Below are 26,535 nucleotides of genomic sequence, written 5' to 3' on the forward strand. Positions count from 1 at the left end.
ATTAAAAGCACAAATTTCACTCCTTAGATGCACTACTTAAATATTAAATTACAAATAGTAATAAATTAGCAGGTGGCAAATGATATAGAAAATTTAAATCTAACATGATAACACTTAGAATATATATGTTTAACTTTAAAACAGAAAATATTACAAATTTTTAAAATTTTTCTCTAGTCAGGCAAGGGAAAAAAATTAACAAATTATTTTGAACCGGTACAGAATGGAGAGTAAAGTGAAGAGTCCAAAAACTGTGGGACGTTATCTATGGTTTCAACAGACACTAAACTCATGCCACCCAGGCACTGTTAACCTTGGTCTGGGGGAGCTGTGAGACAAGCTTCAGGGTCAAACAGGGGAAAGGACTGTGCCCTGGGAGCCAAGAAGTCCAAATTCCACCTCTGGCTCTACTCTCTAAACTAATCTGCCATAATCAGCAGGGGGATGAACAGATAGTTTCCACGGTCTCTTTCAGTATGTGAAGAGGTAACCAATGAGCCAAAAACAGGAAACTCGTGTCAAACACACCTACATAATTCACGAACATCACAGCCTTGAAATACAGTGGACCCCTGCACAACACAGGGGTGAGGAGTGGGGAGAGACATCAACTATGACGCAGTCAAAATTCCAAGTATTATAGCTTTGACTCCTCCAAAAGTTAACTACTAATAGCCTACTGCTGACTAAAGTCTTATCTATAACATAGTCAATTAACACATATTTTGTATGTTATATATATTATATACCATATTCTTATAATAAAGCAAACTAGAGAAAAGAAAATGTTATTAAAAACATCATAAGGAGGAGAAAATACAAGTTTGTACAGTTCAAACCCAGGTTATTCAAGGGTCAACTGTATAACAGCAATTGTCATTAGTAAAATGAGATCACACTGTCCGTAGTCCTAGACTACGAGGCTTGATAATATTATACTCAATAATTTCCAAAGAAGTTTAAGTTGAATCACATGGGACCCAAATAGTTTTAGATACCATATCCTAGTTCCATTTGGAAAGAGTAAAACAAGCTCAACAAGCAGTCCTTTTTCTCCCGTCCTTTCAGCAGACCTGGTAAGTACAAAAGCTATTCCCCTCACATAAGAGTAGATAGCAGGGACATTTTGACAGCTGCTTCACTAGACTAACAGCATTTCCTAACATAATCACTAGTAATTTTTCTTTCAACTTTCCCTTCATTCGAGTCATATTTCCACATAATTAATACAATAAGGGGAGAAGATATCTGTAAAACATCTTCACATTGCTTAAAAACCAGGTAATTTTCTATATCATAATTACACTAATATCCATAATACTGGTTTCTCCAAAAGAATGCCAAACCATTCTGAAAATGAATACCTGAAACCAATTTTTTCAATAATTTACAAAGGAAAAAAAACACAATTATATATAATGAAACCACCTCGTTTTCTTAATTCATGATCATAACTTTTAAAATCGTTAGGTACAAATTCACTTGAGAGAAATATTTTTAAAGATTCGTCTTGATCTATGTACTTAATTTGGGGGGGGGTCATTAAAATAGCTAGATTAAGAAGTTACATGACATTTAACAAATTCCTTTTCTATTGCTACTAATGCTCTTTTTCCATTTGGCAGATTTTGGAGTTTTTGTTGTTGTCAACTGAAGCTGCTCTTCAACTGAATTATGAAACTAGTCTTCAGGTTTCATGTTAAACTTTTAAGGCAGAATATTGGCTAGCCAGTCATCCATAACCATTAGATTAATGCTAAAAACATCAGAATGAGAATTAACTTGGACTGAAGACATAATTAGATTAAATTCAAACCTTGTGAGGATAACAACCATTTAAAAACTATTTTTTAAAAACCTGAGAAATGGTGATTACAGTAAGTAAGTTCAGTGACCATCTGATTCCAGTTTTCATTCTGTCATTGCATTATGTTTCAATTTTAATATAAATGCTAGGACTTTTTAATGCTCATAATTTTTACAGAAATAAACACTGTGTTACATTTAGAAGTCCTAATGTTTATCACCATCTGATGCTGTCATGGGAGCCATTGCTACTTACACTCTTTTTAGAAGTGAGAATTGCAATTCCTCTAGCTGATGACAATGTAATTACTCCTTCTACTGTCAACACAGAGGTGATTTCCCTTCCTCACACACATGATTACACATGCAAATCCAGGCTCATCTGAAATATTCTAAGTGTGCTGAATGTCTGAATTTGAATAAGCACAATCACATGAACCATGAGTCACAGTGATGATGGAAACCAAGGTACAGCCATCCACCCTAAACATATTTGTATCATCTTCCTCTCCTGCAGGAACTCATTCTTCCATTCTCCCACAGCTTTCAACACAATGTCATATCATTTACAATATACAGCCACAACCATTAAGAAAATAACTGAGGGCACAGCAGAGCGGGGAGCCACAGTGAATATGAAGTCTCACTTGGAGGTTTAAATTACTTCATTAACAATTAATTCACACATACAAAAATCAGCCTTTCAGAAAAAACAGGAGACTTTACAAGCTCTATACCATGCTACGCAGGCCTCCTGTGGGTACACACCATGTCTTACCTGGTCTTTCAGCTGCTGTATGGAAGTCTGAAGGTTCAGAATCTGGCTGAAGAGCGGGCTCTGCAGCACTGACTTGAGAAGGTTCAGTTTGTCTTCATTTGCTGCATCCCCACGTTCCCGCAGCTTGGCCTGCAAGCGCTCTGCTGCCTGCACAGCCCGATTTTTGTCTAAACCAAAGAGCAGCATTAGTCAGTAACAGGATTCAAAAGACAGGCATCAAACAATGCTTATAGAAATTCTAAAACTATTTCTTGGGAGAGCTGAAAATTGACTTGGAAAAAAGAAGGGACTAAAACATGTCACTCTAAATATATTCTTCAAACCTTGAAACCTCTAATAAAGAAAGTTTGTTTAAAAGCAGCCAACTGGTTATAGTGTATGGTACGTGCAACTAACTGTTAAGTATGGAAACAAATTCAGATGATGCGTATCTGATATGCTTCTAATACCAGCTATTTCAACTCTTTTATAAAAACTAATTAAAACCAAACATTCTGTGATCTTATAAATGTTATTTCTTTTTAATTAAAATGTATATATAAGAAAAATTAGAACTATAACTAATAAGTAGAGGTAAATAATGTCAGTGATGAATTTTAACAGTTAAATTTTCATGTATTAAGAGGCAACGCATTATACACTTTTGCATTTACTTGAAAATACATTACAATAACACATATTCCTTCAAAAACACAATTTTTTAATGCTTGAAATCTCTTACCTCCAAATTAAATAGCATATGTACATAAGCATAAAACTGAATACAAAGGTGCCAAAGTTAGTACTTTCCATAAGTATTTTCCGTAAGTGTATCCTTAATAACCCTAACATCTAACATGCAAGACTCTAGACAGTTAAATGCTACCACAGATAATAGTTAAAAAAACTTCTCAAAATCCCACTCTCACTCCCTCTCTCCCTTCCATGTAAGTGAAGCTACAATTTTTAAAAAATACTCAAGACTGCTAAGATATATGCCTTAACATATTCTCAATGATATCTATTAAAATATACTGCCATATCGTAGCAATAAAAAAGAGTGAGAACTATCACTAGAGACATTTTTTGATACCAAAAATCTGATTACACAGGAATGGAGAAACTAAAATATTAACTAATGCTGACCATGAGTTCCTACACAAAGTTAAACACTCATATGCAGAATTTTAAAAGCAAACAGTAATAAAGGTATGCCTAAGAACTGATTTTAGGTTATTTCCCATGGTATCTCAAAAAATAAATCTAGTATGAATTCTCACATCAATTCTTGAAAGCTGTACAACTCAGTAATAACTTACAAAATGAAGATTGTCAGGTAATGGTTTAAATAATTCTGTATCCCCCTTGCTGTCCACTTTCTTATGCGGAACTTTCCTATGTAAACTATTAGTCTTCACTCTGCATGACTTTCGCATAAAATAGGTGACACAGGAAATGCATTCTGATTACAGTCACAGTACCAGGAGCAACAGGCAACGGTAACAATCCGCATGATCACAAAATCAGCTCCTCCTTTCCTGCCACCCACTTCCCGCTACCCCTCAAAATCTGCAGGCATCAAAGCATCAGCCATGATCATCAAGGCATCACAGACCCCTTCCAATACCTTCCAATAATCACACCCAAAGAGTTCCCTGGAAAAGGTGAAGACTGCAGTGTCAGATAAAGGACCATGACAGACTGGATGTGCCATACCTGACATACCTGAAATCAGTTCTATAAACCAGCTTCTCTAAAATGAAAAAGCAGTACAGTGTGGGGGAAAAAGAAAAAAGATCAACACATGTCTAGAAAATGTGTTGGATATTTCAACCTAAATTATCTACTGCAGAAATTAAACTGCCATAAATTGTCACTCAAGTTTGTCAACCTGTTCGGTATTGTTATAATAGTTTTACCAACTTAAAAGCTCAGTACTATTTAACCTGCCAAGAGTACAGTAAATGTTAGACATAGGCAATGATCTTCAGTATTAAAAATATTGTTATACTTCTGGTGCTACCGAGAAACAAACTTTAACCAGAACTGAGTTCATAAATCAGAACTGGGTTTACATTAAGCTTTCTTAAAACCCATATTTGGTAGAACATCTCATATACTTTTGCTTATAAGTGATGTGTTTTGATAACACTTCATATGAAACCATCTAAATATCAAAACACATTGCCCTAGTACAATGATAGTGGATAAAAAAAAAATTAACCAAATTATTATAGACAGAATCTTAACAAGTAGAACATATTTCAGAGATCCCAACGGAAGGAGTTTAAATCATTATCAAAACAGGAAGAAATAGGTCTTACCTATAGTTTCTAACATTTTTTTTCCAAATTTCAATGTTCTTCTTTAGAATGATTATAAACCAACAACTACAATGGAACTCTAGGGAGAAAAGAAAATGAAATGGTTATGTTTTACAACTTTTAAGTTATATTCTAAAACTAAATATTTTAAAAAGCACTTGATACCACTATGATTCCTCTGACCATTAAGATACTGTGGAGATAAGATAGGTTTCTGTATAGGCAAAAATTTTTAAAAACTGTATTCATTTTAGGATTTATTCAAAATTATCTTATATTTGCAGGTAAAACTTGTATAATAAGGTAAAAGGCATAAAATCTATTTTAATTAACTTGGTGCTCAGTTGCTTAGTCATGTCTGACTCTTTGGGACCCAATGGACTGTAGCCCGCCAGGCTCTTCTGTCCATGGAATTCTCCAGGCAAGAATGGGGTGGGATGGGGAGGGTTGCCATTTTTTCCTCCAGGGAATATTCCCATACCAGGGATCAAAGTAACATCTTTTGCATTAGCAGGCAGATTCTTCACCACTGAGCCACCTGGGAGCCCCAAATAAGTTGGTCAGTCAGTCAGTTCAGTCGCTCAATCATGTCCAACTCTTTGCGACCCCATGAATGGCAGCACGCCAGGCCTCCCTGTCCATCACCAATTCCTGGAGTTCACTCAGACTCATGTCCATCGAGTCTGTGATGCCATCCAGCCATCTCATCCTCTGTCGTCCCCTTCTCCTCCTGCCGCCAATCCCTCCCAGCATCAGAGTCTTTTCCAATGAGTCAACTCTTCGAGTGAGGTGGCCAAAGTACTGGAGCTTCAGCTTCAGAATCATTCCCTCCAAAGAAATCCCAGGGCTGATCTCCTTCAGAATGGACTGGTTGGATCTCCTTGCAGTCCAAGGGACTCTCAAGAGTCTTCTCCAATACCACAGTTCAAAAGCATCAATTTTTCGGTGCTCAGCTTTCTTCACAGTCCAACTCTCTGGTAGAAGTATACAAAATATTTCCTTTAAAGCGCCTCAACAGAGACCAGTATAACTGGATTCACTTACAGATCCTTACCCAAAGTGGAAGGAGCTTACTGGGCTCTGAATGAGAAATTCTGTAGGCAAAAAAATACTTTTAAGATAAAAAGTAGAAGATATGACCCTGCCGTTGACTGCTCCTAGTCTTAATTGGGAAGACAATTCAGACACACCAATTAAGAAATGAACTATGATGCTCAATCAGCAAGTGAGTGCAAGATATATTAAACCATGGATGAAAAACTGAATAAAGGAGAGCACAACATTCAAAAGATACTTTGCCTTTTTAAAATACCCTCCTGTCAATAATCTTTTCCCTACCCAAAAGACTCCTTCAACCCACACAGGTCTCATCTTTCTCTGACTATACTCATCCAAACTCTTTCAAGTACCGGATGCAGGTGTCCACTGACAATATCCACATCACTAACCCATCTTGAATCTCTGCTGTCCAACAGTTTTGTACAACTGACTCCAAGTTACATTGATCCTTCCCCTTGAAGAAAACCCACAGTCATTAGAAGTCAGTGGGTAATTCTTTCAATGGTGAAGAGGAATTCAGAACCAGACATCCTCACTCTTCATCTAGAAGATGAGACAGGGGACTTCTCTGAGAAGGAACAAGCTGATTCCCTGTTTTAGAAAGAATGCCTTTGGGAGACAAGAAAGAATCTGGTATGCAGGAGCAGATGCACAGACCATCAATGCCTGCAGTTAGCTCTGTGTAAACTCTGAGAATAATACCTACTGACCTTTCTTAAGCCAGGTCGGATATACAACTTAAAATGACTCCATTTCAAATAGTCAAACAGCTCAAGTACTGACACTTGTATTAGAAAGTCTCATAAAGTTTTGAAAAAGTAAAATTATATACATGAGTGCTTGGTATGCACAATAAAATTTAATTCTATGCTCTTTCCCCTATGAAAACTTAACTCAGAAAGATAAAAAGTCAAGAGAAAAGAGCACTGACTCTAACTTGGAATTAAGAGTGATACAGCCTTGAACAAGGGCCTATCATATGAACCTTAGTTTCCTAGAAAACACACTTACTCTTTGGGTATGTTCTGAGAAGCGAGATAAACACAAATTTCCAGCTCACTGCAAAACACCTACCTCTCTGTTTTTATGATTAATGTTGACCACATATAGATGAGCAGTTCAAGGCCAAGCCTTGCATGGTTTCACAGGGGAAAATATAGGAAGATCTTAAAGGACAATATAAGAATCCTTCATAAAAGAGTATTATTAGGTCCTCTCTCAAAAAAATTATTAACTTCTGACAAACAAACGGAAAGATACTCCAATGGCAGGAAATCCAGGACTACAAACATGTAGTTAATGCAACTGCTCCGGAGGAAGCGTGACGGTAATGAAAGGGCATCGACGAGAGTCTGATGACCTGAGTTAAAATTTCAGCCTGACCCTTTACTAGCTCTACACCCTTGTTATGTCACTCATCTGTCTTTTCTGAACTTGGAATCTATTAATTACAAGTGAATGGCATTCATAAAGTTTTTTTTTCTTTTTTTTTTCCATAAAGTTTTGAAAGAGTAAAATTATTTACATGAGTGCTTGGTATGCAAAATAAAACTTAGTTCTATGCTCTTTCCTCTATGAAAAATTAACTTTGGAAGATAAATAGTATTCATTGCTTGGTGGGGGATGGAGGTTGGCCTATGGATTCAGAGGCCCTATGGATTCATGAGGAGCCTTCAGAGAAAGCACAAAGTAGTTCTCAATTGTGAAACACCCTGGCATCCAAAAGTTCACCTACAAGTCAGTTATGTGGAAGTAGAATTGCTTATTCTTTCAGAGAAACCCTTATCATAAATGTTTATATATATATATATATATATATATAAGCCTAGACTATTCCTACAAGCTTTCCAAAGACACTAGTGGTTGGATGTCAAGAGGTGGAGAACAATAGAAGGAAATTTTGAGCTGCATTTCTTCTGAATTTTAAAATTTTGTGTCAGTATACAGTGGTTAGATTTAACAAATAATAATACAGGACACCCAGTTTAATCTGAAATTCAGATAAATGAATAAATTCTAGTACAGGTATATCCCACACAACATTTGGGATATAACTGCACTAAACACTAACTTGTTGATTATCTGAAATTCAAATTTAACCAGGGATCTATTACTGTATCTGGCAAGACTACTTATGTGTATATTAGCTTAGGAAAAATGCAAATTTTAAAAACCATTTTTAACCTAAGGAGTCTATGCTTCCTGAAGAACTTCAATGACAAATCCTTTAAAAATCCTCTTAATGATTTTAGCTGTGACCTTTTGATTCTCCAACAAGTGGTTGATAACACTGGTTCCAATCGAGGATAAAAATCAAACAGATTCTTTCATTTCTTTTAGAAACAGAAACTGATTAATTAGGAATCATTTTACTTTTCAACAAGTTGTACTGGTAATGTGTAGGCACAGCTTTTGTGTAGTTGAGAATCATTACTTGAAACATAAAACAAATCATTCTTGCCCAACACAGATTATACGGCAACTAGCAAGTGAAAACGTCTTATGCTAAAAATAATTCTACTAACAGAAACTGCCCCAAATGCATACAATTTTCTAGATATCTTAACTATTTTGACTGTAAAAGGAGTACATCATTAGAAGAGCTTGCTGCAATGGTTTGCGGCTTGCCAAAGTTGCTCAGCATCGGTTAATGCATTTAAATTTAGCATTCATCTCATTCTTAGCTGCCTCGGCGCTACCTGAAGTTAGTAGACAAATGCAAGGCTGTAGTCATTTGTAGGCAATTTGTCATAAAGTCAATTGGCCATGACAGAAAAACTGACACTGGCAGTCATAATTCATATTCTAGGGTTACTGAACGACTCCTCCAAGAGCACAGAAACGTCCAACTCCCCACCAGCATCATGCAATCATCCAACAGAAAATAGTCAGCTCTTTGTAGCATCTGTTCTGTAGGACTTCTCCCTCATTTTTACAGGCTTGATCAGAAAAGCATTTGTGAACAAAATCTTTCTTTTGAAGTTGACATTTATGAATCTCTCCAAACTCCTTCAATAATAATAGAATTTATTCATTCTTTTTTGCTCTTTCAAATCAAAGAAAATCTAGTATTCAGGAACCTTGCCTTTAATGTAAGTCAAATACTGATTGATGGTCTCATCCTTCCTTTATAAAATGGAAAGATAAATTACCTGTCCAAAATGAATATGCTGAGAGGGGTCACAAGCCTACAAAAGAACTCAAATTCTCTTATTTATTGATTCAGCAACTCACAGAGTGCCTACATGATGAGTATGTTTCTGGGTGGGAGAATTAGAGGAATGAGGACACAGTCTGAGAACTCATGGGCCAAGTGAATGGAAGAAGAAAAAAAAAAAACAAGTAAACAGATATCGGAAATAATAAGAATACAAAAGAGAGATGCCATCAAACCCAAACTGAAGAGAACAGGGAAAGCTTCCTGGAGGCAGCAACCCCTGCATGGAATTTTAAAAAACAGGTGGGAGATAGGACAGAAGAGGTGATGGAAGGGCTGCCCACACAGAGGCAAGAGCGCACAGCACCTTCTGAGCACTGCAAGCCCTTACTTAGGCCTGGGCTGGGCCTGAAGGACAAGGGAAGAAGAGGTGGCGAGGCTACAGATGTGGCTACAGGGTAAATCACTGAGGGCCCTGGGTGCCATTCACGAAGAGTTTTTTTTAAATTGCAGCTTCTTTTGGTAGAGTGAGAGATAAAGCCAATCTTTGGTTTAGAACGATCACTCTGGTGGAATATCTGTAAAAGAAATAAAAACTGGAAGCAAGACCAGTTAAGAAGCATTTTCAAAGAGACGAAAGTGAAAAGTAAATGAAAATGGGAGACAGATCTGAGGAACAAAAGCTGTAAGCAAAGGATCTGGTGATGTGAAGATAAGGCAGATGAGTCTACGAAGAACCTCAGCTTTCCTGCTTGAGTTACTGATTGGATGGCAATATTAGCACCATCAAGATTGAGAATATTAAAAAAAAAATAGTAAGTGATATGGTTGTCCTGATCAAGAGTTTAAAAGGCTGAGTGAGTGTTACAGTGCCTTGTAATACTGCTAGGCCCCCCAACTTCATATGTTGAAGCTGTAATCCTCAATGAGACTATATTTGGAGATAGGGTTTTTAGGAAATAATCAAGTTTAAATGAGGTTATAAGGGTGGGGTCCTAAACCAAGAGGACTGAAAACCTTATAAGAAGACAAAGAGATATCTATGTTCCTCTCCCTCCTTCCTTTCCCCCTCTCATCACATGCAAGCAACAAAGAAAAGCCATGCTTTCTCTTTGGAAGTACACAGTGAGAAAGTGGCCATCCACAACACCAGGAAGAAATCTCTCACCTGGAACCAAACCCTGCTAGACCTTGAGGGTGCACTTCCCAGCCTTCAGAGCAGTGGGGAAATAACTTTCTACTGTTTCAGCCACCCAGTCTATGGCATTATTTACAGCAGCCTGAACTAATTACTGCAGACTGCAACCTTCCCGCAGCCCCTGCTCCAAGGAATATGCCATTGCACACTATGCTATGCCCCTCTCCTCCAACCACAACCAAGGAAGCAAACGGTGGGCCCCTCACTCAACGGAAGACAACCTAAGTGCTGACCTAAGAGGTAAAACTGGGCTAGTGTCTCTCTCTTGAGAATTTGAAAGAATAAGCCAATTAGTAGTGGAGCTAGAGTTGAAAAGATAGAAGAAGCATGAGCAAGAATGAAGAAGCTAAGGTGGGGCACACATAGGCTTGAGTCATGAGAGACAGAAAGGGATCCAGTGGGCAGAGACAGACGAACACAGCTGACATTAGGAGAGAGGCAAGGACTGCCTGGGAGGCCCAACACAGCTAATGGGCGGAAAACTAGATAAAACTGGCCCCCAAGAAACAGCCACTGACATCCATTTTTACAGTGCACTCCACTCTGCCAGAGCTAATCTGTATGAGGCTCTCTGTTCCAATCAAACACACCTATTACACTCTGCTTCGGTACAGCATCATACTATCACATCCCAAATAAACCACTATCTTTCTTAAGATGAACCCTTCCTCCTTTAACTAATTCATGCGGAGACTCTACTTCCAATAAAGATTTGAGGGAACTTACAAGCAAATACAACTTTAATATGAAAACTGAGACAATTAAGAATTTTACAAGAGAGATAGTTACTTCAAAAAAACAAAGCATGGGGAACTTCTACTACGGCAGGTGAATAATACTGTAAAGGATTCAGTTTTGATCAGAGCCTGAGAAAAGTCATCAGGTTTAAATCAAACAAATCATAAATCTACGGCTGATACAGGAATGTGAGATCTGACTAACAAGGTTTCATTCTATAAATGAAACCATAGTAACTGTGGAAAACATTCGCAAGTAATGAAAATATTTCTGGCTAAAATATTCTAGTCAAAGGAGAATAGAAATACTTTCACTTCAAACTCCACTAGAAAAATAAGCCAAACATCTATGTTAAAAGTAAAACACTAAAAAAAAAAAATAGAATTTACAATTTATAAACCAGGAGGATAAAAGATGGAACAAACCATACTCAAGCAATCTAAAAGAGTTTGGGAATACAGAAAATAAAGAAAAAGGAAAAAGCATCATTAAAAAAAGAGAAATGAAATAAATTCAGATATCCATATTCACAATAGATATAAATGGGTTAAGACTCACTGAAGAACAGGCTCACAATCTGTATCTCAAAATTGAAAATGAGAGTTGTAAACAGTCTGAGGTCAACCTATAATTTTTAATATCTAGAATAATAATATATGCTACACATAAAAAGGTATTTATGTGATTTCATCATTACAACAATGAGTTACTGATAGAAGGACACATTCTAAAATCAATTACAGTTATAGTTACTTTTAGGAGTGGACAGATGGAAGTGGTAGCTTTTGATCAGAGAGAGGTCAAAAGGTGACTTTAGCTTTCTCTACATTTTTAAGGAAACTATAATTTTAGAATGTTTTAAAGTTATATTTATAAAAATTAATTGAGTTGAAATATTTATGGATAAAGTGCTCAAATGCCTGGTATTTTCTTCCAAAAAATGGAAGAGGAAAGAAGAAACATGACTGGACATGCTATTAAAAGTGAATAATGGATACATGAGGATTCACTATAATATACACATCATAAAGTATACATTATAAAGTTTTCATAACAAAAAAAATAGAAAAATAAGCGATTGACAATAAACATGTGAAAATGTTAATACCTACCTGATTTTGGAGGATGAGACTAGAGCTGATTAGTTCCTTCTTTATTCACAATATTTTTCAAATTCTCCCTATCATCCTGTCCCAACAAAAAAAAGGTTTCACCTTGAACTACTAAATTACTTGGAAAAATATTTTACTATTGGCAAATGCTACCAGAAAGATAATTTCTTCAGGCTAGACCACTTAACCCCCACAAAATGACAGGAAATATTATAAAAAGATTTCTTCAAAATTAGTATTTCATAAGGAATCTGTATTTGTACCATTAAAAACAAATTTATTCTGATTTTCTGATGGCTAGAAGTACTGCTTCTAGCTTTACCGAGCCCTGTGAGATAAGAGCCTTAGAAGCGGATCCATGGCCCCGGATTAGCTAATTCCAGTGAGACTGAGCAGCAGGGCAGTATAAATGACTATTACTGTCCTACTTCCGAACACACACACAGAGCAAACTAAAACCCCCACCACTGGAAACGGTGGGTCAACCCAAGAGAGTACATAAATATAAATTTGTTTCAGTTGAAAGAAAACCTATCTTTCATGTATATGTAAATGATGATTAAATATTATGAACAGTCATACAATATATTTAAGCTAAAATTATAATGTGGGCAAGTAGTGTATTAATCCACATTTGGAAATACATAAATTATAATCATTACTCTGATCAGGAATCTACATACGCAAAACAAATTTGGTGATAAGAATCATCTCATTCCTTTTCCCAGAAATTTTCTAATACGGAGAAAAGAACCTACGGAAAATACGTATCGATATTAGGCTATTTAGTAACTTACAGACACACTTACACAGAAATGTGTTTATACTAACAAACATTAACCTTATTTAATGTTCATTAACTTTATTTTGGTTTTGAAAGCTACTTCCTTTTATTTTTAAGACTGTTGGCCTGAAGTGAAAGGTTCGTTGTCCTTTCAAAAGGTATAACATGTTCTGTCCTTTACTGCAGATTTCCTAAAAGTGCAAAGATACTAATTTTATACCGACATTTTACCAGATACATATCCACTTCCAGTAACACACACATAAATTATATTTTGTGACGCTTTTGAGTCAAGCTCCTTATTTATTGCTCACATTCAAAGACGAAGTCAATTTTATGGTTGAAAACAGCCTTAAAAAACACATAGGGCACAGACAAATGCAAGTTTGCTAAGGTCTGGTGAACTACAATTTAAAAAATAACTATAACAATTTAAACAATAAGAATCAGCAGTGTGGCTGGGATTACAACCTCAGGCTGCTTCATTACTCAATTGACTTTTTGAAAGGCTGGATTTTTTTTTTAATATACTACAAACCAATTAAGTTTATATTCCATTGTACTATATTCATTTCCTTCCTCCTCCATCATCCATATTTTTTTTTTTTTTAACAAAAGCCAAGGAGACACACACACACACACTGCTAGAGAACTACAGATTCCAATACCTTCTCTCTGGGCAACCATTTTTATGTATTTTCCATCAATTTTGTTCTCTCTTAAAACAATCATTCCTACAGGAAAGGGACCCTCTCCAAATCAACTCACACCAAATATGGTGACTCAGAAAAAAAATTTAGATGCTTCTGAGAATAAAGATTCAGCCTCTTCTGTTCTCTCATCCCCTAGCTAAACTCAGGAATTTAGGTTGGTGGGCAGTTTGCTCCTGTTTCCCATCACACTGTCAGTATTGAGAGCCAAGCAGCAACAGGCTGGGCACACTTTTTGGACAGAACCAGGCAGGGAAAATGCCTTAGAAAGCATCACTACGAACAAAGCTGGTGGAGGTGATGGAATTCCAGTTGAGCTGTTTCAAATCCTGAAAGACGATGCTGTGAAAGTGCTGCACTCAATATGCCAGCAAATTTGGAAAACTCAGCAGTGGCCACAGGACTGGAAAAGGTCAGTTTTCATTCCAATCCCAAAGAAAGGCAACGCCAAAGAATGCTCAAACTACTACACAATTGCACTCATCTCACACGGTAGTAAAGTATTGCTCAAAATTCTCCAAGCCAGGCTTCAGCAATACATGAACCATGAACTTCCTGATGTTCAGGCTGGTTTTAGAAAAGGCAGAGGAACCAGAGATCAAATTGCCAACATCTGCTGGATCATCAAAAAAGCAAGAGAGTTCCAATGAAACATCTATTTCTGCTTTATTGACTGTACCAAAGCCTTTGACTGTGTGGATCACAATAAACTGTGGAAAATTCTGAAAGAGATGGGAATACCAGACCACCTGACTGGCCTCTTGAGAAACCTGTATGCAGGTCAGGAAGCAACAGTTAGAACTGGATATGGAACAACAGACTGGCTCCAAATAGGAAAAGGAGTACGTCAAGGCTGTATATTGTCACCTTGCTTATTTAACTTTTATGCAGAGTACATCATGAGAAACGCTGGACTGGAAGAAACACAAGCTGGAATCAAGATTGCCAGAAGAAATATCAATAACCTCAGATATGCAGATGACACCACCCTAACGGCAGAAAATGAAGAGGAACTAAAGAGCCTCTTGATGAAAGTGAAAGAGGAGAGTGAAAAAGTTGGCTTAAAGCTCAACATTCAGAAAACGAAGATCATGGCATCTCATCCCATCACTTCATGGGAAATAGATGGGGAAACAGTTGGAAACAGTGTCAGACTTTATTTTGGGGGCTCCAAAATCACTGCAGATGGTGACTGCAGCCATGAAATTAAAAGATGCTTACTCCTTGGAAGGAAAGTTATGACCAACCTAGGTAACATAGTTAAAAGCAGAAACATTACTTTGCCAAAAAAGGTCCGTCTAGTCAAGGCTATGGTTTTTCCAGTGGTCATGTATGGATGTGAGAGCTGGACTGTGAAGAAGGCTGAGCGCTGAAGAATCGATGCTTTTGAACTGTGGTGTTGGAGAAGACTCTTGAGAGTCCCTTGGACTGCAAGGACATCCAACCAGTCCATTCTGAAGGTGATCAGCCCTGGGTGTTCTGTAGAAGGAATGATGCTAAAGCTGAAACTCCAGTACTTTGGCCACCTCAGACAAAGAGTTGACTCATTGGAAAAGACCCTGATGCTGGGAGGGATTTGGTACAGGAGGAGAAGGGGACGACAGAGGATGAGATGGCTGGATGGCATCACCAACTCGAAGGACATGAGTCTGAGTGAACTCCGGGAGTTGGTGATGGACAGGAGGCCTGGCGTGCTGTGATTCATGGGGTCGCAAAGAGTCGGACGCCACTGAGCGACTGAACTGAACAGAACTGAACTGAGGCAGGGGAATTCCTCCAAGGGCTGCCCCTGAAGGCAAACAACACTGGGTCCATATCAGACTGCAGAGGCGGCCAGCTGCTCATACAGCACTCACTCCAGCCTCATAACTGAACTGAGGGAAACCAAACATGGAGAGGGGGATTAACTCTGCCACAGAATCCTCAGGTGTCATTCCACAGCTGGCAACCAATCCACCAGAGAAATTACTTCAGGCACCTGCCTCCTGCCCTTTACCTGCCTGGAACGGAGCAATTCTCCAGTGGGCAGGGCCAATGGTGTCCCTGGCGCTTAGAAAAAGCACAAATACACAAAGCGTCCCTATAGGACCCTGTAACATGTCCCGGCAGCTACCAGTCAGTTCTGTGTTAAGACTGACCAACTGCAAGAGGAGGTGATAAATGAATCTCTGTCGTTCCTGGCTGCCCTCTCAGAGGTGAGTTTGTGAGATCTCAGTTAACAATACTGGCATATAACAAAACAATTAATGGCTTTGTCAGTTGTGACTTAATGATTCCTTAGGGGGAAGCCCTAAAGAAAGACAAACTTTTCAACACAGATACACTGTGGAACTAGGAGATGGAAGGTCAGAACATTACAACCATACTGCTTCAACTTACCTCCCCATCTAACTAGTTCATGCTCTTCATCCAAGGTCATCCAAGGGCTTTGCCCCATAATTTAAAAAATAACTCTATATTCACCATTCCCAAACAGTTTTTCCTGTTCTGGAATATTTTCTACAAAAATTATGAAGCGTTGTCTATCATATCGCCACTTAGCTATCGTTTAGCTGTAAGTACTAAACGTAATTGGATATTTTTATTTTTCCCCATCAATCAGTGCTTCCTAAATTCAGTCTGAGGCTTTCATGATTTCCCCCTGCTGAATTTGGGTGGAAACAAAGACAACGTTTACAAACTTTAACCAAAAAAGGGCAGCCTCAAATTTCTAACAGGAAACCCTCTGGGAAGAAAACAGCATACTGAAATGTGATTTAACTTATCTGTTTTTCTTTCCTGGACTATGCTTGTGGTGACTAGAGGTCTGCACCCATGTTGACTCAGTTTCAACCCTTTGCTGTGCTGAGAAGTACCAGGCATGTGCTGAGAAGGGCTCACAAAAGATCATGCTCTCTTGCTCTGAGTCCATTCTTTGCAATATTTGTCATGGAGCATTTAGAACCCTTAAGTTTAGGTGGCAGAAGAAGTTAATGCACTTTTGCAATTATTAGTGCTTAATAATTTCAAATATCATATGTAAAGACATCAGAAAAGTTTGTGACCTTTTACCAAAACAACTTGTTAAAACCTTATTTTGCTGATAAGGAGTAAAAGGTCAGAGAGATTACTAACTTTCCCAAGATCACACAACTCAGACCTTTCATTAAGCAATCCTATTTCTATAGCCATTATAATGCAGGGGCACTGTAAAGTTTATATAATAAAACATCAATAACTATCTGAAAGTTTCAACAAAAGGTAGTCTTAATTCATCTACAAAAGGATATGGGGATAGAAAAAAAGGAAGAAATAATAAGCTTAAAAATCTTACTCTGTTAGATTGGGTGTCTATTAAATTCCTTAAACAATGAACTGTTTCATTTTCCATGTCATTTTGTGGATTTTTTTTTTAAGCAACTTTATTGCTGAAGTACAAATTAACCACCAAATATTCCCTTAAAGAGCCAAAGGTTTCCTAATATATATTCACCACTGGAATATTTAAAATGTAGGTGTGTTGTAATCCACAACTAAGCCAATAATTTGTCATTTAAGACTGTTAAAACATGCTCTTCAATAACAACTGATAATAAAACTGTATATAAGAATTGGTTTCTACTATAATAACTCTTCCACAAGTGAGTTTTTTAGACAATGAACTGGCATTTATTTTTACTCTTTGAAATGAAACCATTTATGAAATAGCTGTCATATATCCCTATCTTCTTAAACACAGCATATGTGCTTCACAAACATGCATACGTTTAAACCTACCAATAGCTCAATATTAGATATACCCACTTTCAAGTAAGAAAACTGAGGCTCAAAGATTAAAGTATTTTCTCCTATACTCGTGAAGTATGTAAGCACCAGAGCTACTAACATTAAAAGCCAATCTGAGTTTGACTGACATCAAAGCCAAGTGCCTTCCACCAAATCATAGCTCTGTGTTCTCATAATAATACTACAGGAAAGAAAATAGCTACTTACCTTCAGATAAGTAGCCTCAGACAGCCATGCTTTCAGAGGTCCTAAACTGCTACTATAAGGCTCTCTTGAAAACACATTCTTACCATTTCACTAGTTGAGATCTTGGGCAAGTCACTTAACTTCTTGGAGCTGCTGTTGTAAAGTAAGCATTAACAATAACATATGCAAAATGCCTAGAAGAAACAGGCATACAAAAGCTATCACTGCTATCACTATTCCGTCTTCTAGTGTCTGCACCAACTCAATGGACATGAGCTTGGGTAAACTCCGGGAGTTGGTGATGGACAGGGAAGCCTGGCATTCTGCAGTCCATGGGGTCGCAAAGAGTCAGGCAGGACTGAGCGACTGAACTGAACTGAGTGTCTGCTGTTTCCAATTTGAACGTAACTCTTTAACAGGAATGAAAATTTGATCATTTCTGACCTTGGTCTTGTAAGTTACACCATGTCTTACCTATGTAGTAAATAAAGCATTTAGCTTTAGGACAGCTTTCCCATTGCTGAAAAATACACGTACTTTTTGTACTATTGAAGATCCTCCAAATCACTCCCTCTAAAATACTTCAAAGAAGTAGAAATGAACCCAAAGAAAGTGTAATCCAAAATTCAGCTTAGTCAAAGAACTGACACTTTAAAAAGTGTTACGTTACCAACCAGAGGAGACAGACGGAGAGGGAATAGACGTGGTGTCTGACAAGACAGAGGTAAATGAACAGGAAGAAAGGAAGAAGAAATACTGAGGTGAGGAAGCTGAAAGGGGGAAGAAACAGAAAGCTGAAGGACAGCAAAGCAAGTTAGAAAGCCCTGAAAAAAGTCCTTAGCATTCGCCAGGCTAACAGGAGGCAGAGGGCGTGCTGATTAAGGTCACAGATGCCCAGAAGAACTGAATCATCTCCCTGCCAATGTGAAATCTGATCTCAAAGGAAGAACTGCAAGGCAATCTTCCTGTACCCAAACACAGTAAAACTCACTACATTTGAGTCACTATCCTTTGAGTCAGTTATCAGAATCTCCTGAGATAAAGTATGTGAAAATGCTTAGAAAATGGGAAGTTATACAAGCATTAGGCATTATGATTACTATCAATGGTATTAGCACCAGAATGGCTAACTGATGCTGTTGTTTCCTATCCCTAGCTTAAGAAAATCAATAACCATAAAAAATTATATATACACAGCACTATTTTAGCAAGTTTTAAATAAGCACTTACATTTCCCGAAGCATAAAGCACAGGCAGATTCAGCAGGAAGATACTTGCACCAGATACTTCTGTTCTCATACAAATAAATACACACTTTCACATCTAATTTTCGTAATTGTTTTTTTGTTGTTTTTAAGAAAGCCATCCTAAATTCTATAAACTTTAAGCGCCCCCCTCAAAAGAAACAAACTGTACTATCTGCCTCTATCACTAAACCATACGGCAAAGAAAAATAAAGACAGGTACCTTGCTTCCGAGCTCTCAATTTTGTAGAAAACAGTACATAATTACACTGCAACAAGATGTGCTAAATTTTGGGAGAATAAAAAGAATCCAATGCTATCAGAATGAGTCAGGGAAAAAAAGAAAAAAAACTGGGAACGTGACATGTGAATCATCCTTAAAGCCCTGCAACTTGGGATAGGAGGGACAGCCAGGGAGGGAATGGCGTCTCTTACAAACGGAAAGACACCTGCTAAGACAACAAAACCACATTATTCAATGACAATGGTTCTGCAGCACAAGGCTGCCCCACTAGACCGGAGAGGAAAGCCATGTTTTCGTGGCCTTCGTGGGACTCTGCCCCACAGGGGGAGAGCAGTGAATTTTAGATACGTGGGGCAGGGGTGGTAGGAAGAGGCGGGGTTGCTAAAATTTATTTTCTGGGGAAAAAAAATTCTGGCAATATGCTACATAGTTCATCAAAAATAGAAAAGAACTAGGGATTCCCCTGGTGGTCCAGTGGTTAAGCCTCAGCGCTTCCAACATAAGGGGCCCAGGTTCCGTCCTGCAAACCAAGGGTTCATGAGCCTCAACTGAAGATTCCTTACAACATAACTAAGAAAAAAATCCCATAATTCTCAACCAAATTGTGACCTGGCACAGCCAAAGAAATAAATAAATATTTTTTTAAAAAAATAGTAAAGAACTAATAATAGTACAAACAGATGTTAAGTTGTTAAAAACAGCCCAGTCCGGGGCGAGGCGGCGGGGGATGCAGAAATGTGAGCAAGATTAATGCCAAGAAACAAGAGAGGTGATACAGACACACACATTAGAGAGTATTAAAAGGACCAGTGACCACTAGTTGTGTGTTTGGGACAGGTGTAATGAGTGAATGACAGCAACAGAGGTCAACTCTCAGCATTTCTAATCTGGGAAACTAAAAATACCAGAGCATCATTAGCTTAAAGAGCAGAAAAAGCAATGTTACTTAGAGAAAGGGGGTAGAAATACATTCCTTTTGGACATATTGAGCTTTAAATGTCTAGAAAACAGGAAATAATAGAATTTAGGCTCCATGAGGGTAGGAACTTTTGTTTTTGTTTTTTTAAACATTGTTGATTTCTTTTTCTCACTGGACTATATCACCAGCCCCAGAAACAGTGGCTGGCCCAAAGTGGGCACTCAATAAATATTTATTGAAAGCATCAATCAATTACATAAGTGAATCTAAGGAGAAAAAAATTTGGAAGTATAAATCAGGGAATCACTGGCCTAAAGATGTTGCTGAAGATAAAGAAGATTAATCAGCGAGAAAATAGAGATTAAGGAGAGAACAGAAACTGGTACTCTGGGAAACGCAGACATTTAAAAACAGAATATAAGAATTACTTTAGGGGTAAAAATCCATTAGAAGTAAGTAAGGACTCTTCACGCTTTATCACTCTCAACATGTACTAACAAAACTCCCACCAGCGCCAATACTCTAGGCCAGGTTACTGTTTATTTAGCTGACCCTAAATAAGGATCATCACTGACATCATATTTGACATCACTTTGGTTCCTATACTAATGTGATAACAAATGACTTATGGAAAGTGAAAGTCGCTCAGTCAAGTCCGACTCTTTGCGACCCCAAGGACTGTGTAGTCCATGGAATTCTCCAGGCCAGAATACTGGAGTGAGTAGCCGTTCCCTCCAGGGGATCTTCCCAACCCAGGGATCGAACCCAGGTCTCTGGCATTGCAGGCAGATTCTCTACCAGCTGAGCCACAAGGGAAGTCCTTGACTTATGGAAGATAACCTTAATCAAGTCAAATTAAATATAGAAGATTAAAATATCTTAGACATCAAACAATTATTTGTAAGAAAAATTCAAAATCCTAGTGGAATCAAAATATTCCAGCCAGATCCAAGATGAAATAATATCTACATACATGGAAAATCTGGGCTTCCCAGGGAGCTCAGTGGTAAAGAATTTGCCTACCAACGCAAGAAACGCAAGAGACGCAGGTTCAATCCCTGAGGGAAAATCCCCTGGAGCAGGAAATGGCAACCTACTCCAGTACTCTTGCCTGGGAAATCCTACAGACAGAAAAGCCTGGTGGGCTACAGTCTACAGGGTCACAAAGTGTTGGAAATGACTGAGCACACACACACACAAAACATGCGGGGAAAAAAATCTAAAAAATCAGTGATCGGGCTCTCTTATTTACCTCCATGCTACTGCTGCTGCTAAGTCGTTTCAGTCGTGTCCGACTCTGTGCGACCCCATAGATGGCAGCCCACCAGGCTCCCCCGTCCCTGGGATTGTCCAGACAGGAACACTGGAGTGGGTTGCCGTTGCCCTCTCTAGTTCAGGAAAGTGAAAAGTAAAAGTGAAGTCACTCAGTCGTGTCCATCTCTTGGCGACCCCATGGACTGCAGCCCACCAGACTCTTCCTGAAGTACTGGAGTGGGTTGCCAGTGCCTTCTCCGACCTCCATACTAGACCAAAACAAATTCACCTCTAGATCTTCCATTACCTGAACAGGCAAACACTCAAAAATAAATTAAAGTTTGTCCACAGTAACTGAAACCAATGTTTTTCATAACCTGTACTAAAAACTCTCTAGAGAGAATGCTGTGTCCCTCTGACAGCAAAGAGATGCCACTCTCTAAACCAGCTGATAAGCTCATCAGGCAGTGGTAGTCTACACTGCTGAAGACACACTGAGGAAAATCAGCTGATAATTTCCATCATGCTGGCCAGATTCCAAGTTGCTCAGATAAGGGAAAATTATACAAAGAAGTCAAAAGCAATATGAATCTACTCAAACACAAACCTTAGCCATATAAGATAAGCAAGTGTGGGCCAATTCAATCCCCTAATTACTAATTCAGAAATAATTATAACAGGCTACACTATTTAGTTACCTTATGTAATTCCATAGGACTCACTAAGGCCATCCTAACAACCTAGTATTTTCTCTCTAAAAACAAATTAAAAGATCTTATTCTTTCAATAAGCATGACTATTTGCTTCTTAATTAACCCATCTAATATTTAATCACAAACATTAACTGTATTTTACTATGGCACTCAAAGGGCTGTTAAAATTAAGATTGTAAGCCAACTTTCACTTTTGCAATAATCCAGAGAGTGTACCTGCTTTAAATGGTGTTGTTCTGGGGTTTGTAGTTTTTGTTCTTACACATAATTTCAATCAAATGATGAGAAAGTAGCGACAAACATATAAATGTTAAAAATAGCCTGAGAAATCTGAATGACCCCAGTAAGAATAACATGTTTTCATAAAATAATGACTATCCCTTCTCCAATTCCTGGTGTGTCCAATGATCATAGGTGTAACATACTTTGGGGGGGGCAATTATTTGGATAATTCGGGCACCAAATTACTCCTTTGTTATCCAATTTATTATATGATTGTTACATAAAGTTGTCAAAAGAAGTAACCAATAAATCTTTCAAAAATTGTAAGAGCTACCAGAAATATGCACAAGGGTCAGGAGAACTAGGCAAGCACTCTGGAATAAAGCTTGGGGCTCAATATTAAGAGTGACTTCACAACGTCATATACAAAATCTTGTGGAAAGCCTCAATACTCATGCAACTTTTTTTTATATTACCTGACATCTTCAAAAATTAGAAAAATTTAAACCTCCTTATTTTACAATTTACTAGGCTTTTTTTTAAAAACAAAACATAACATATATTTTGAAACTTCAACTAACATTAAATAAGGGTATTCAAATTTTATGTTGATCTAAAGGGACAGGAATTTAAGAAGATAGAATAAAACTATCAAATACAAAAGTCTGACCCAACACAGTTGAAACCAAACAAGCACACTATAAGACAACAAAGTATAAGATAATCCTGAACTATTAAAAAAAAAAAAAAAAAAACCTCTAAATGGTATATTCATATAATGAATTAATACTCAGCAATAAACAGTAAAAAACCACGAGTAAAGGCAACACGGATAAACTCAAAATAGAGTCAAAGCAGTCAGACACAAAGAGAGCACTGTATGACTCCATCTATTTAAAGCTCTAGAGAATGCAAACTAATCTATAGTGACAGAAAGCAAATCAGTAGTTACTTGGAGATGGGGAAGTAGGAGAGGCAGGAAAGGATTACCAAGGGGCATGAGAAAAAATCTGCCAGGGATGGACATGCTCAGTCTTGACTGCCAGGATGGTTTCACAAGGGCCAAAACTCAACAAACTATACAATTTCAATACATGAAGTTTATCATATGTGAACTTCGATTATATTAATACCTCAGTAAAATACTTAAACAAGCCCTCCCCACTCCTTGAGAAAAGGGGAGAGCCTAAACATCCTGAGTTTAGCAACCAACAGATTATTCACTGAATTTAACAGAGCAGCCTAGGGAGAAAAATCCAGGCCAGGAGGGACTGTTTAGACAGACAAAGATGTTGATAGATATATGGCTATGGCTATAGACAAATAGCTGAGAAAAGAAGAGAAGCTAAAGCAAAGGAGAAAAGGAAAGATACACCCATTTCAATGCAGAGTTCCAAAGAATAGCAAGGAGAGATAAGAAAGCCTTCCTCAATGATCAGTGCAAAGAAATAGAGGAACACAATAGAAAGGGAAAGACTAGAGATCTCAAGAAAATTAGAGATATCAAGGGAACATTTCATGCAAAGATGGCCACAATAAAGGACAGAAATGGTATAGAACAAACAGAAGTAGAAGATATTAAGAGGGGGTAGGCAAGAATACACAGAAGAACCATACAAAAAAGATGTTCATGGCCCAGACAATCATGATAGTGTGATCAGTCACCCAGAGTCACACATCCTGGAATGCGAAGTCAACTGGGCCTTAGGAAGTATCACTACGAACAAAGCTAGTGGAGGTGATGGAATTCCAGTTGAGCTATTTCACATCCTAAAAGATGACGCTGTGAAAGTGCAGCACTCAATATGCCCACAAATCTGGCAAACTCAGCAGTGGCTACCGGACTGGAAAAGGTCAGTTTTCATTCCAATCCCAAAGAAAGGCAATGCCAAAGACTGTTCAAACTACCACATAAATGCACTCATCTCACACACTAATAAAGTAATACTCAAAATTCTCCAAGCCAGGCTTCAACAGTACGTGAACCATGAATTTCCAGATGTTCAAGCTGGTTTTAGAAAAGGCAGACGAACCAGAGATCAAATTGCCAACATCTGCTGGATCATCAAAAAAGCAAGAGAGTTCCAGAAAAACATCTACTTTTCCTTTATTGACTATGCCAAAGCCTTTGACTGTGTGGATCAGAATAAACTGCGGAAAATTCTGAAAGAGATGGGAATACCAGACCACCTGACCTACCTCCTGAGAAACTATACGCAGGTCAAGAAGCAACAGTTAGAACTGGACAGGGAACAACAGACTGATTCCAAATCAGGAAAGGAATACGCCAAGGCTGTGTGTATTGTCACCCTGCTTATTTAACTTATACGCACAGTATACCATGCAAAATGCTGGGTTGGATGAAGCACAAGCTGGAGTCGAGATTGCCGAGAGAAATATCACTAACCTCAGATACGCAGATGACACCACCCTTATGGCAGAAAGCAAAGAACTAATGAGTATCTTGATGAAAGTGAAAGAGAACAGTGAAAAAGTTGGCTTAAAGCTCAACATTCAGAAAACTAAGATCATGGCATCCAGTCCAATCACTTCATGGCAAATAGTTGGGGAAACAATAGAAACAGTGAGAGAGATTATTTTTATGGGCTCCAAAACCTATGAATGATGGTCACCCAGATGGTGACTACAGCCATGAAATTAAAAGACGCTAGTTCCTTGGAAGGAAAGCTGCTGCTGCTGCTGCTGTTAAATTGCTTCAGTCATGTCCGACTCTATGTGACCCCATAGATGGCAGCCCACCAGGCTCCCCTGTTCCTGGGATTCTCCAGGCAAGAACGCTGAAGTGGGCTACCATTTCCGCTATGACAAACCTAAACTGCATATTAAAAATCAGAGACATTACTCTGCCAACAAAGGTCTGTCTAGTCAAAGCTATGGTTTTTCCAGTAGTCATGTATGGATGTGAGAGTTGGACTATAAAGAAAGCTGAGTGCTGAAGAATTGATGCTTTTGAACTGTGGTGTTGGGGAAGACTTTTGAGAGTCCCTCGGACTGCAAGGGGATCCAACCAGTCCATCCTAAAGGAAATCAGTCCTGAATATTCATTTGAAGGACTGATGCTGAAGCTGAAGCTCCAATACCTGGCCACCATTGTAAAAGACCCTGATGCTGGGAATGACTGAAGGCAGGAGGAGAAGGGGACAACAGAGGATGAGATGGTTGGATGGTATCACTGACACAATGGACAGGAGTTTGAGAAGGCTCCGGGAGTTGGTGATGGACAGGGAAGCCTGGCATGCTGCAGTCCATGAGGTCACAAAGAGAAGGGCACAACTGAGCAACTGAACTGAATTGATAAGAGGGATAAATACACACACATATATATGTATATTCTACAGATTTAATAAGTATAAAGAGGCATTCCAGCACTGTTCTTTTTCTAAAAGAGAACAGCATGACTACATTCACCACTCCCAGATAAATCATGAATGAAGTAGCCAAGCAGGGGGTCAATGTCAGTCAAAAGCCCACTGACTCCTATAGCTGAGGCCCTCCAGTGCTACAGTAGGAAATAAATGTTGCCCAGAGGCAGGAAAGCTGTGGTACATATACACAATGGAGTATTACTCAGCCGTTAAAAGAATTCATTTGAATCAGTTCTGATGAGATGGATGAAACTGGAGCCGATTATACAGAGTGAAGTCAGCCAGAAAGAAAAACACCAATACAGTATACTAACACATATATATGGAATTTAGGAAGATGGCAATGACGACCCTGTATGCAAGACAGGGAAAGAGACACAGATGTGTATAACGGACTTTTGGACTCAGAGGGAGAGGGAGAGGGTGGGATGATTTGGGAGAATGACATTCTAACATGTATACTATCATGTGAATTGAATCGCCAGTCTATGTCTGACGCAGGATGCAGCATGCTTGGGGCTGGTGCATGGGGATGACCCAGAAAGTTGTTATGGGGAGGGAGGTGGAGGGTTCATGTTTGGGAATGCATAAAAACAAATTACCTTCGAAAGCCTGGGGTGGATCGGGGGATACTTGACTTAAACCTTTTCAACATTATCCAGTAAAGCCTTAGACAAACTGGACCTGTTGGTGAAGGGCAGAACTAGCAACTTACAAGAGAAGCTAGCCATTCCTTATATCGGAGGACCTTTTTAAGTGCAGAATAATCTTTGGTATTTATGGTTCTGTTGTCACAGTTTTGTCAGTTTAGTGATGTCCTATGAGCAGTGGATAACAGATTCCCATTATCATTTTCTTCAGCTAGGTCCCTGAAGCAAGGCATACTAGGGCCCACCTAATTACATATTGTAAAGTTAATCCAAAATTAACTACAGGTCTATAAGAACATTTAATTTT

General features: G+C 38.3%; 1 protein-coding gene across 30 annotated transcripts in view; it reads right to left on the bottom strand.

Moving 5' to 3' along the window:
* The window catches only part of MPDZ (multiple PDZ domain crumbs cell polarity complex component), a 668,265-nt gene that overhangs the window by 145,257 nt on the left and 496,473 nt on the right, over nt 1-26,535 (bottom strand). For 28 of the 30 annotated variants that reach the window (XM_060409464.1, XM_060409468.1, XM_060409467.1 and 25 more), the window contains 2 exons: nt 4,888-4,966; nt 2,585-2,751 (listed from right to left, as the gene is read on the bottom strand). In XM_060409464.1, the coding sequence (XP_060265447.1) occupies nt 2,585-2,751; nt 4,888-4,903 (183 nt within the window). In that variant the 5' untranslated portion in view covers nt 4,904-4,966. Of the gene's footprint in view, nt 1-2,584; nt 2,752-4,887; nt 4,967-12,151; nt 12,482-26,535 lie in introns of those variants that run through there. The other 2 variants (XM_060409477.1, XM_060409466.1) reach the window with 1 other exon arrangement.

Source organism: Ovis aries, chromosome 2 (assembly GCF_016772045.2).
Source record: "Ovis aries strain OAR_USU_Benz2616 breed Rambouillet chromosome 2, ARS-UI_Ramb_v3.0, whole genome shotgun sequence".
NCBI lineage: Eukaryota > Metazoa > Chordata > Mammalia > Artiodactyla > Bovidae > Ovis > Ovis aries.